General features: G+C 58.7%; 1 protein-coding gene across 1 annotated transcript; it reads right to left on the minus strand.

The window, feature by feature from the left end:
• Nucleotides 1-9,058: 9,058 nt before the first annotated feature.
• KLF2 (KLF transcription factor 2) lies at nt 9,059-11,308 on the minus strand. Its single transcript, XM_060233101.1, has 3 exons — nt 11,219-11,308; nt 10,300-10,978; nt 9,059-9,663 (listed from the first exon to the last, which is right to left on the minus strand). Exons 1-3 carry the CDS (start codon nt 11,306-11,308, stop codon nt 9,488-9,490), a joined length of 945 nt encoding a protein of 314 aa, XP_060089084.1. The 3' UTR covers nt 9,059-9,487.
• Nucleotides 11,309-11,639: the final 331 nt, after the last annotated feature.

The following is an 11,639-nucleotide window of genomic DNA, read 5'->3' on the forward strand; positions in this document are numbered from 1 at the left end:
GCAGCGTAATATTCAGTCTGGTCACGTCTTGAAGGCTTCTTGGAAGAGGGCAGTTTTGCAGGCCCTGCGGAACTGGTTGAGGTCCCGCAGGGCCCGCACCTCCTCCGGCAGCTGATTCCACCATTGGGGCGCTTTGATAGAGAAGGCCAGCTCCCTAGTTGTTTTAAGTTTGGCCTCCTTAGGCCCAGGGATTTCCAAGAGATTTTGTTTAAATGCTGATGACACCCAACTCTGTCTGCCAATGGACAGCTGCCAGAAAATCTGCACCAGGCATTGAAGGCCGTGGCAGGAGGGCTGCAGGAGGACCTGCGTCTGGCCCCGGGGTGGAATTGCTCTTGTCCCGATCCCGCAGGTTAGAAGCGTTGGTGAGATCCTGGATGCCTCGCTTTCCACGGAAGCCCAGGCCACCACAACGGCCATCTAGGACCGAGCAGGCAACTGATCTCTTATCTGTTTTATTTTTATTTATTTAATTGTAATTTATATCCCGCCCTTCCCACCAGGTGGCTCAGGGCGGCTTACAACATGTAAAATCTAACATAAAAATATAAAATTATGGATAAAAATTAGTCATTCACAATTTACCTACTAAAAATCTAAACAATCACATAGTTATACTTAAAACATTCAAGACATACGGCGGTCTTACAGCTCCACTCAGTTTCAGTTTCAGTGCTGGTTAGTTGTAGGCCAGCCGGAAGAGGACTGTCTTACAGGCCCTGCGGAATTGAACAAGGTCCCGCAGGGCCCTTACCTCTTCCGGCAGCTGGTTCCACCAGGACGGGGCCATTACAGAGAAGGCCCTGTCCCTTGTGGTTTTCAACCGGGCTTCCTTTGGCCCGGGGACAACCAGGAGATTTTGAGTTATCTTTCGGCTCAGGATCTTGCCGCACTAACCCCTGCAGGGGCCACTTCCAGACTCGATTTCTGTAGTTTGCTCTTGACCCTGACCCCAAAACTCCAGCTGGTGCAGTATGTTGGCAGCTCACCTGCTACCTGCAGTGCCTATACAGGCAGGCAGACGGTGCTCTGTGCCATCCGCACTGGCTACCACTCGAGTACCGGATCCAGTTCAAGGTTCTAATGTTAACTTTGTGAGCCCGGAGCCGCCTGGAACCAGCATATCTCAGGGCCGTCTCTTCCCATCCCCACCCGCCTCCGGAGAGCCTCACGCTCCGCAGATCAACATTTTAATTGGTATCCTAATTGATACTTTAATATTAAAGTGCTGAATGGTTTCTGGTTGAATGTCTCTGATTGCCTTCTACTGCTATGTTGTTATCTGCCTCCTTGAGTCCACTTGTGGGCAGCTGGGCTGGAAAGTGATGATATAAATAGATGCCATAAAGATGTCCTGCTTCAGCCGGAGCCGTGGGCAACCCGAAGAGCTTTCTGCTGTCTCTGAGTTAGCGACGAACTCTCCATGGAGGGAGTCTGGTCACAGTCATAAGAAAACTGGGGTGAATTCTAGGGTGGGGTGGGCTGGGGAGCGTTTCATTCACTTGTCTAGTTCAGGAAGTGGAATGACAGGCAGAGAAAAAGGACCTTGGCCATTTCCACCATAGTGTTTTGAGTTGGGCAATTGAGTTGGGGAGGGACGGTGGCTCAGTGTTAGAGCATCTACTTGGTAAGCAAAAGGTCCCAGGTTCAATCCCTGGCATCTCCAAAAAAGGGTCCAGGCAAATAGGTGTGAAAAACCTCAGCTTGAGACCCTGGAGAGCTGCTGCCAGTCTGAGAAGACAATACTGACTTTGATGGACCAAGGGTCTGATTCAGTATAAGGCAGCTTCATATGTTCAATTAGGAGAATGCTGTGTCCTTTTAAATTTCTTTCTCCCTCTTGAAACCTAAGAAGAATATTTGCAGTTGTCTTAGGATACTTAGAAGTTGGGGGGCGGTGAGAATTGATGTTGTCCCTTGGTAGGTAGGTCTGTACTGCTGCTATTTGCATAATATTTCAGAGTTCTCTTACTATGATGTTTCCTAAATGCTTTTGAACTGCAGCCTTGCCCACTAGCCTTTTATGAGAATCCCTGTTCAATCCCAGGGTTTAGATCCGTCTGTTATCCTGGAGATCGTGGGGAGGGACATGCTTCCACCGCTGAAGGGGTGTGTTGTGCATGACATGCTCAATCAGCCTTTTCCATGTTGAGTTTTACTGACAGATCTGGGCAGGCTGCTTTTCTCCTGGTCTCCAGTCTGGGGAAGGACCTCTGGGGTCCTTTGACTTCTTTTTATTTATTTGTGGTCTTTTTGTATTTTGTGTGTGTGTGTGTGTGCACCTGGAAGTCCTGGTGACCTCTGGTGACCGACCCCTACTGGGGGCCTGGGGGATCCACAGAGAGGTGGCCGAATAAAGCCTGCCCCTGCCCTCCTGACTTGGTCTTTCCAGAAGGTCTCCCATCCAAGCACGAATCAGAATCGGCCCTGCTCAGCTTCCAAGATCGGGCTTGCCTGGGCTGTCTGGGTCAGGTCAAGGGGGGGTGGTCCTTGGATTTCTCGTTCGATCAGTTGCAAATGGTTTTATTGGCATTTGTCACCCTCTACAAGAACCTCTGAAGGCACTGAACAAAAAGCAAAAACAAGTTCTCCACAGCTGTGTGACTGACAGAACCCACCTCCTGCCCCGCCCCACCCCACCTCTCTGCACATTCAGGGGATGGGAAACCCTGGGGCTTTGCTCGGAAGGAGGTGGCAGAACTTCTCTGGCTTGTGGCGGCTTCCTGCCCTGCTGCCCTTGGCGCAAGATGTCTGCCCAGCCCCTTGGGGACAAATGGAAGCCCTGCAGTGAACCCAGGTGGGTGGGTGGGTGTGGGTGACCTCAGTTGCGCTTTGTGTGGCTCCTTTGCAAGTTCTGATCATGTCAGTGATGGCACAGCTAGCGTTGGGCCCCAAACCTTTTGTGGCTTTTGTGCCTTCGTTTTAGAATTCTGTTGTAGAATGTCTCCCCTCCTCCTTATACAAAATAACAACAGTGACAAAAAAAATTGGCAACTGCGGGGGTGGAGCTTGACTCCGATGCAGGCAGCGGTTCTCTTGATGGTTTTTAGGCTCCAGCACACCTGGGCAGTTCATGTGATGGCTGCTGGTTACTTCTAGCGCCCTCCAAAGACTAAGGACTGCGTAAGCCGCAGGCGCTGTCTAAGGCTGAGATAAGACGTGGCGCAGGACAGTGGTGGCCTGTGTGCAGAGAGCAGTTTCCACCGGGGGGGGGACATCGAGCGCATCAGGTGGACCTCCATGAATGGTGCAGCCAGCTCTGGGACCAGGCCACGGAACCACCGTGGCTTTTGTTCCTTCCGTTTGCATTTCTGTAGTGCAGGGTCTCTCCTCCTCCTCCAAAATAAGAAGAGCGTGGGAAGTGGAGGAAATGGTGCAGTTACCACCAGGAAGAAGAGAAGGCAAAATCTTCTCGAAGGAAGGAAGATCAGGCAAAGAAGGAAGGAGCAAAGGGAAGACACTGGGGAGCAGACTCAGTGGGAAGTAAAGGAAAGGCCAAAAGGTTTTTTGGGAGTGGGGAAGCCAGCAGAGAGGAGGAGAGTGCTCATCCTTCGGAGAAACCTTGAAAGGAAGAGGAAAGGGCCCAGCCAGGACACAGCCATTTCCACTGGCGCCCCCCCCCCCCCGGGTGAGCCTGGCTGCTTTCCGGGGCTCCAGCAGGGGAGGTGGGCCGTGGGCAGCCCCTGCCCCATGTCGCAGCGGGTTCGTAACCAGGTGTCTGTCTGTCTTTCCAGCTTGGGAATGAGGAGCAGCAGCTGGTGTGGGCCAAGCGCGAGAGCGAGAAAGCGGAGCAGGAGCGACTGGCGCGGCTGCAGAGGCAGGAGCAGGAGGACCTGGAGCTGGCCATCGCCCTCAGCAAGGCCGACATGCCCCCCGCTGCCCCCCCCACCGCCTCCTCCTCATGAGGGCCCTGCCTGGCTGCGATCAGAAGAGGCTGCTGGGGGAGCTCCGGCCACGCCGAGGACTTGCGACTCCTGGACTGGCAACCGAGCTGCCTGCAATGGACAGACAGACAGCTGCCCTCCCCCTGCTCGTGGGCCGCTCCCTCTCCTGGGGCCGTTTTGTGCCCAGACTGCAGCATCCGTGCCGCGGGCAGGGAAACTGCCGCTCTGCACTCTGGCTGAGAAGGGCCAGCGGCTGCCTGCACGGAGACCCCCGAGCTGCCCTTCCAGTTGGAGTCAGCTGTGCTGCTGCTCAGACTCTCAGCTGCGGGGGGGGCGGGTGTCAGTCCTTCCCCACACATTTCTTGCTTGTCTCGAGAAAGGAACCCCCTTGGAGAGTTAGAGAAATGTAGCCTGGTTCTCGCTGGACTGACCGTCTAAGACTGCTTGAAGCTTCCCTCCACCTCTGGAGCCTGCCGTTGCGCAGAAGGTCCTGCCTCTCCCCCCGCCCCCCCGGGCTGCCCTGCCTCTTGTAGCCTGAGTTGTGTGGAGGAGCCCTCTGCCAGCACAGCAACCACCATGAAGGAAGAGCCCCCGGTCTCTCTGCTGGCCGCTGCAAGGGCCGTGGGGGGAGGATTCCTACTGCAAGAGAGGAGCCGGTGGCTGCAGCTGCTGCTGCCTGAGCAAGCCCCCCCCCCCCCCGAGAGTCATCAGCCTCCCTCCCACTCCGGGAGCACCTCTGGGGATACCTGCCTGCTGCGGATGGCAGGGAACCCCCCTCCCTTCTGGGCTGCTAGACGGCTGCTTCCTCAGCCCCTGCCTTTGCAGCCGCAGCAGCCCCACGTCAGGTTGTGTCTCCCCCACCCCCCCGGGGACTGACTTTCTGAGCCTCACAGTCTGAAGTTTTGGGGAAGGGAGGGGGCACTGTTCTGTGGACGTCCGCATGAAGCGACTCCCCGTGTTGCTGCCGAGACCGCAGGAGGGGGCTTTTCCTTGTGCTGCTGGGGGCTCCACGAAATGCCCCCGCCCCGCCGTGGCCTTTGCTGGCTTCTGTGGCGTTTGTTTGTCCCCCGTGGCCTCTTTCCCTGCCAGCCTGGCCAAGACTGCAGCGAGGACCAGCCCCTCCTGGCTCTCCTTGCTGCAGGCCCTCCTCTTCTCCTGGAACGGGGTAGGGGCTGCAGTCTTCTGCTGCTGGGCAACCCCCATGTGCTGCAAAGCCCGCCTCTCCCTTCCTGTGGTTTCTGTGGCAGCCAGCCTTGCCCTCTGGCTGTGGGGCTGAGCGGCTTCCTCTCTCACCTTGCCCCCCCCTTCTGGGCTGGCTTGGGGGCAGCAGGGGGTTCAGCTCCCCGAGGAAGCCGTAGCAGCCAGCTCTGCGCTGCATCTGAGGCCGGCCAGAGGGCGGGAGGTGAAGGAGAGCGGCTGGTCAGCCACCCCACCCACCCAAGGCCTGGCAGCTGTTGAGGAAGACCTTGGGTGAAGGCGGGCTTGCCCGGCAGCCTCCCCCCTTCTGGCTCAGGGATGCTCCGACCCCTGCTCAGGCTGGGCTGCAAAGCCAGGGAGGGTCTGTGCACGGTGGGGGTGTCTGTGTGGAGCTGTGTCGCTTCCCTCCCACCGTGTCGCCAGTGCCTGCCACTTGCTGGCTTGGTGGAAGGGAAGGCAAGACAAGTCTCTTGTGCAGACAGAAGTGGGTGGCAGAAAATCCCAGTCCCGTGAGCTTCTTCCCGCCTCATTGGCCAGATCTCTCTCGGCCACAGGCTGGCCCCGCCCCCGCTCCTTCTGGTGGCCAGAAGTCTTCTCCCTCGATCTCGTGGCCCCTGCTGTCCTGTGTCCATCCTTCACTCGCTGCACCTTCTTTGACCAGTGCAGGGGGGAGGAGCTTTGCTCTTGACGGGCAGCCAGATGTGAAGCCTTTGCCTCAAGGCCTCCAGGAAGCGGCTGGCGGGCCCTGTCTCCCAGGTAGCCAAGCCTCGCTTGGACTGCCTGCCCCTCTGGCTCATGGGGAGCTCCTCTGAGCCCCTCCCGGGCTACCTCTTGCTGGGGGGGACAGAGGGGGGGGATCGTCTTCACCATCCCATGATGTGAACGGTGCTTGCCTCTCTGTGACCTGACCCGCGAGCCCCCGGCAGTCTGCCCTAAGGTGACGTTTCCCTTCTCTCCTTCAAGTGCTCAGTCCTTAGGGCTGCTGTAGCGAAGGCTTTTCTTGGGAGCCCAGCCCAGCCCCGCTCTTTCCAGCGGCTCTGTGTGACCTATGGAACCTGTGCTAAAATGGCCGCCTTTCTGTTCCTCCCCCTGTCCGTCGCGCCCCCCCCCTTCCCGCAGCCTCTTCTGAGCTTCCTGGATCTGTGGGCTGCACTTTGCTGGTGAGATGGGAATTCGCGGGGCTGTCTTGGTGGCCCTTTATGAGTCGCAAAGAGGCTGGATTGCTATCACTGCTTCTGTCATCAGAAATGGACTTTTGGCATTCCCCCCCCCCCTTCTTTTTGTTGGTTATTGTTCTGTGTTTCCATCTCACAATTAAAGGTGGTTTCGTGGCCGAGGGAGGCAGCGGTGCCTCGGGTGGGGCAGACTCCAGAGAGCCACAACAGGGGCAGTCCCACGCACCCAGCCTTGGGCTTGTGTTGCAGAGCATGGAGTCGATCCCTGTTTGTGGCATGACTTGGCATGGGGGGGGGGAGGGTTGGAGGGAGGGAGGGACCGGCTGCTCAAAGGGGAAGACCGGAAGGCTTTGGATCGTGGCCTTGTGTGCCCGCTGCCCTCGCAGGGGCTGGTGGGCATGGGCGGGGGACGGGCTGCTGCCGCTGCTGCTGCCACCCAGGGCTAGCCAAATATGTATATGACTGTATCTATAGACTTGGGACATGTAACGAATTGCGGGGGGGGGGGGTGTTGTGTTGTTGAATTTTAACCTATGCTCTGTGTTTATGGTTTAATATAAGAGAAATGTTATTGTTTTAATATAATAAATGAAAAAGTTACTTATTTTGGAGCTTTTGGAACTCCAGGCCTGCTCTCTTCTTGGGTCACGCCAGCTGGTCTGTCTGCCCTCCTGGATCTGCTTTCGGGGGTGGGCGGGCAGGAAGGGTTCTCCAGGGCAACACTTGGGGCTCCCCCCCCCTCGCCCTTCTGATGCAGAAAGAGGCCAGCTTTGGGGGCCCCTAGAGGCAGCGGAATGGGCTTGGGACCCCTTGTGAGAGGGAGGGGGGGTTTGCTGGAGCCTTCCAGCGGGGCTGTTTGCCCTCCCATGCCAATGGAATGTGCTGCACAGCTTGGCTTGCCCACCAGTTGCCAGGAGCCTCTCCTGCCCACCCAGAGATTCCCCCCCACCCCGGAGTAGCGGTGTGCAATGCTGGGGAGGCTTTCCCTGACCTGGGGGAGGGGGGTGGGGGGTGGGCCTTGTAGCTGGGGCAAGGAGGAGAAAGGGCAGCAGCTGGAGCAGCAGGCCAGCCCGCGGGTTTGGCACATCCTTCACTTCCTTCCTGAAGCTCTGCTGGGCACCTCTTTCCAGCAGGCAAGTCCTCTTGGCCCTGTGGAAAGATGAGGCACCGTCCTGTGCTCTGCCCTGGGGAGGCCCCTGGCCTCTAGAAGGAGCGGGGGGGGGGGGGGCAGGATTTTTCTCACAGAGGGAAAAGCTACTCTACGGAGGCACTCGTTTGGACAAGAAAGTGTACAGCAGCACACCCTCCCATGCAGATGTTAAGCACAATTCCCTGGTCTGCATTTAACCACTGAAGGGTTGTTTTTTGCAAGTCCAATCCTTGCTGGCCTCCCTCCGCCCAGCCTGTCTGCGGGGCCTTCTCAGCTGCGCTTCCCTTCTCATCACCCTGCCCGCTGGACAGCCCAGTGTTTAAGGGGCCTCGGAAGGACCAAGCTGAGGGCTGCCCAGCGCCTGCCCTCCCTCCCTCATAACATAAGAGAAGCCATGTTAGATCAGGCCAATGGCCCATCCATTCCAACACTCTGTGTCACACAGTGGCAAAAAAAATTTTATATATATATATATATACACACACACACACTGTGGCTAATAGCCACTGATGGACCTCTGCTCCATGTTTTTATCTAAACCCCTCTTGAAGGTGGCTATGTTTGTGGCTGCCACCACCTCCCGTGACAGTGAATTCCACATGTTAATCACCCTTTGGGTGAAGGACTTCCTTTTATCCGTTTTAACCTGTCTGCTCAGCAATTTCATCGAATGCCCACGAGTTCTTGTATTGTGAGAAAGGAAGAAAAGTACTTCTTTCTCTACTTTCTCCATCCCATGCATTATCTTGTAAACCTCTATCATGTCACCCCGCAGTCGACGTTTCTCCAAGCTAAAGAGCCCCAAGCGTTTCAACCTTTCTTCATAGGGAAAGTGTTTCAGCCCTTTAATCATTCTAGTTGCCCTTCTCTGGACTTTCTCCAATGCTATAATATCCTTTTTGAGGTGCGGCGACCAGAACTGCACACAGTACTCCAAATGAGACCGCACCATCGATTTATACAGGGGCATTATGATACTGGCTGATTTGTTTTCAATTCCCTTCCTAATAATTCCCAGCATGGCGTTGGCCTTTTTTATTGCAAATGCACAGTCTTGACATTTTCAGTGAGTTCTCTACCACGACCCCAAGATCTCTCTCTTGGTCAGTCTCTGCCAGTTCACACCCCATCAACTTGTATTTGTAGCTGGGATTCTTGGCCCCAATGTGCATTACTTTGCACTTGGCCACATTGAACCGCATCTGCCACGTTGACGCCCACTCACCCAGCCTCAACAGATCCCTCCCTCTCTCCCTCTGGCTGGGTTGTGGAAGTTGACCTGCCTCACGAGCAGCAGGGAAGGGGTTCCCCCCCCCCCCCCAGCTCTCCAGACAGGCTGGGCTCTGGCTGCAGAATGCAGCTCCACGATTGCAGGCTGCCTGCACAGTTGCAGCTGGGAAACATTTCAGGGGGCTACTCAAAAGAGTTTATACATTAAAAATGAGACTAAAATTACAGTTCTGGTTTCTTTTCAAACAAAAGAGCGTGTGTGTGTGTGGCCCTGTGGGTCTTTTTCTTGCTTGCCATAGCCAGATTGGGATGGAGCTGCAAGGGGGGGGGGGCAGTCAGAGCACAGCTTTGGGCAGCCCATGTTCTATTTCCAGGGCACTGGGATCTCTTCCAGCGGCACAGTGCAGGAGGAGAAATACACATCCGCTCAGAATTGCTTTTATTTTACAAAACTCTGTAACATTAAAAGTATTTTAAAATAATTTTTTAAAAAGCAGGCAAAATGCCCATTTGTCTATTGTGTGCATAGTCCAGTACATCTGTATAAAAATATTTACAATATTTATATTATTTGTAAGTTTCTTTTGACAAGACCTCAAGGCCTGTGTTTCTAGTGTAGGTGAGGGCAAACCGGCGAGCCTCGGTCGTGGAACGTCCAGCCTCCGGCCTGGGCCACCATTGTCAGCGACAGTCTCTTCCACCTGGGCAGCCGTGAGCCACTTCTGCAGGGCCCGGTGGCCTCGTCAGGAAGCTTCGTCTGGGAGAACGGGCTCCGCCCCGGCGCTCCGCCAAAGAGAGCCCCAGTTCTTTGCTGCCCGAAAGTCTGGGCGAGTCCTTTTGGTGCATCCCGGTCACATGTGCCTCTTCATGTGTAGAGCCAGATGGTCGGAGCGGGAGAAAGCGCGGTCACACAAGTGGCACTGGAAGGGACGGTGCCCCGTGTGCTTGCGGTAATGCCGCGTCAGTTCATCCGAGCGAGCAAATTTCCAGCCGCATCCGTCCCAGTTGCAGTGGTAGGGCTTCTCACCTGGGGGTGGGTGGCAGAGGAGAAACACACAAGGATTGGCACAGGCCGCCATGCCAGAAACCGAGGCTGGTCCCCTGCCCACCGTGCCCCCCTCCCCTCCCCTCTGCTGGGCCATGGTGGCCTTCTAGGAGGGAGGGTGGAGAAAGGAGGAGCATCAGCACCCCCAACCCCCGCCCCGCCTATAGGAACTTGGTGGCAGCAGCAATGGCGGCCAAAAGGCTGCTTCCACATGGAAAGGGGATTCCTGCCTTGGACTCCTTTCACACAGCCAGGGCTGGGGGCGGGATTTCTCCCACTAGGCAAAGGAGGCCAAGCTGGGTGCTCCCCAGTGACGCGGTGACATTATTGGGTGGGGGGGGGCGACACCAAAAGTCACCTTGCCTTCGTGCCAGACAGTCTAGGGCCAGCCCTATGGGTGCCCAGCCAACTCCTGTGAAGGGGAAGGCAACGAAGGCAGGTGGGGCACACCGAGGGCCCCTTCCCGCAGACAGGCAGAGGAGGAGGGCAGCAGTGGGGAAGGGGCAATGGGGCGCATGAGGCCCGGGAGCGCCCTAGACGACCGCCTATCTGGCCTACTGGGATGCGCGGGCCCTGCATGCAGCCGTCCCCGCCCGCCCACCCCCCGCCGCTGCTCACCAGTGTGGGTGCGCAGATGCGCCTTCAGGTGGGAGCTCTTGGTGTAGGTCTTGGCGCAGCCGGCGTAGGTACAGGTGTGGGCGGCGGTGCGCTTGCGGGGCCAGGCCCGGCGGCCCCTCTTGGGCTTGGGCTCCAGCAGCGGCGAGGCGGGCGGGGTGAGCAGCAGGGGGCCCCCGCGGAAGGGCGCCGGGTAGGCATGGGAGGCAGCCAGCAGGTTCTCCGGACTGAGCGGAGGGGTCTCCCCGCCGGCGGGGCTGCCCTCCTGTTTGATCGGCCGGTAGGCGTCGCGCTCGGGCTCGGCGGCCTCCAAGAGGCGCTCTGCGGCCAAGGCCGGGGCCACCCAGAAGCGGCCCTGCAGCGTGCCGGCGGGGGCCAGGCCGTAGGGGGGCTCCAGGTAGGACGAAGGCTGGAAGGGGTCGCCGGCTTCCAGGAGGGGCTCCGCCATGGGCGGCGGGTAGTAGTCCGGCGGCGGGGGCCCTTTGGGCGGCGGGGGTCGTGCGCGAAGGGCAGGGGGCCCTGGCCGCCCCCCATGGCCAGCACCAAGTCCAGCACGGTGCGCAGGTCCTCGTCCTCCTCGTCCTCGGCGTCCAGGGGCTCCGGCAGCAAGGGCGAGGGCTCCGGCAGGCAGCGGGGGAAGGCAGGGGGCCAGCGTGGCTTCCAGGCTGCAGCAGCTCCAGCTCTGCGGGGGGGGGGGGCGGGGGGGAGAGAAAGGGCGCTGCTTGAGGGGCCTCTTCCTGCCGCGGCCCCCCCAGCCACAGCAGGGCCCGTCGGAGCGTGTTCCCCCCCTCCCTCCGTAGCCTCTGAGCCCGTGCAGAGCGCCGCTCCCCCCCCTCCGTAGCCTCTGAGCCCATGCAGAGCGCCGCTCCCCCCCCTCCCTCCCTCCCTCCGTAGCCTCTGAGCCCGTGCAGAGCTCACTCACCGGGGGGGCGGCGTGGCGGCGGTGGCCGAAGGAGGCGAAGGAGGGCAGGGGCGGCGGCGGCAGGTGGGGGGGCCCGCGGAGCAGCTCCATGGCGGGGCCGGGCCGTCCCGTCGTGTGGGGGGCTTGGCCGCCCTGCCCGCTTTTAAGAAGCGCCCGCCGAGCGCGCAGCCCAATGGCCGCGGCGCAGGAAACGCGTCCCAGGCAGGCAGGGAGGGAGCAGCAGCCAGCCAGCCAGCCCGGGCCCTGCCGCCGCCTAAATTTAGCCCCGCTATAAAAAGGCCCGGCCGGAGGCGGAGAAGCGCGAGAAGCCGCCGGGCCCTCCGTCGGGGAAGGGGCTCCTCCTGCTGCAGCTGGGGGCGGGGAGCCCGGCCTGCCTCTGGCGGGTCGCAGCAGGCCGGGGGGGGGGGCGTGCAATGTTGGG

Source organism: Heteronotia binoei, chromosome 2 (assembly GCF_032191835.1).
Source record: "Heteronotia binoei isolate CCM8104 ecotype False Entrance Well chromosome 2, APGP_CSIRO_Hbin_v1, whole genome shotgun sequence".
NCBI classification, from domain to species: Eukaryota; Metazoa; Chordata; class Lepidosauria; order Squamata; family Gekkonidae; genus Heteronotia; species Heteronotia binoei.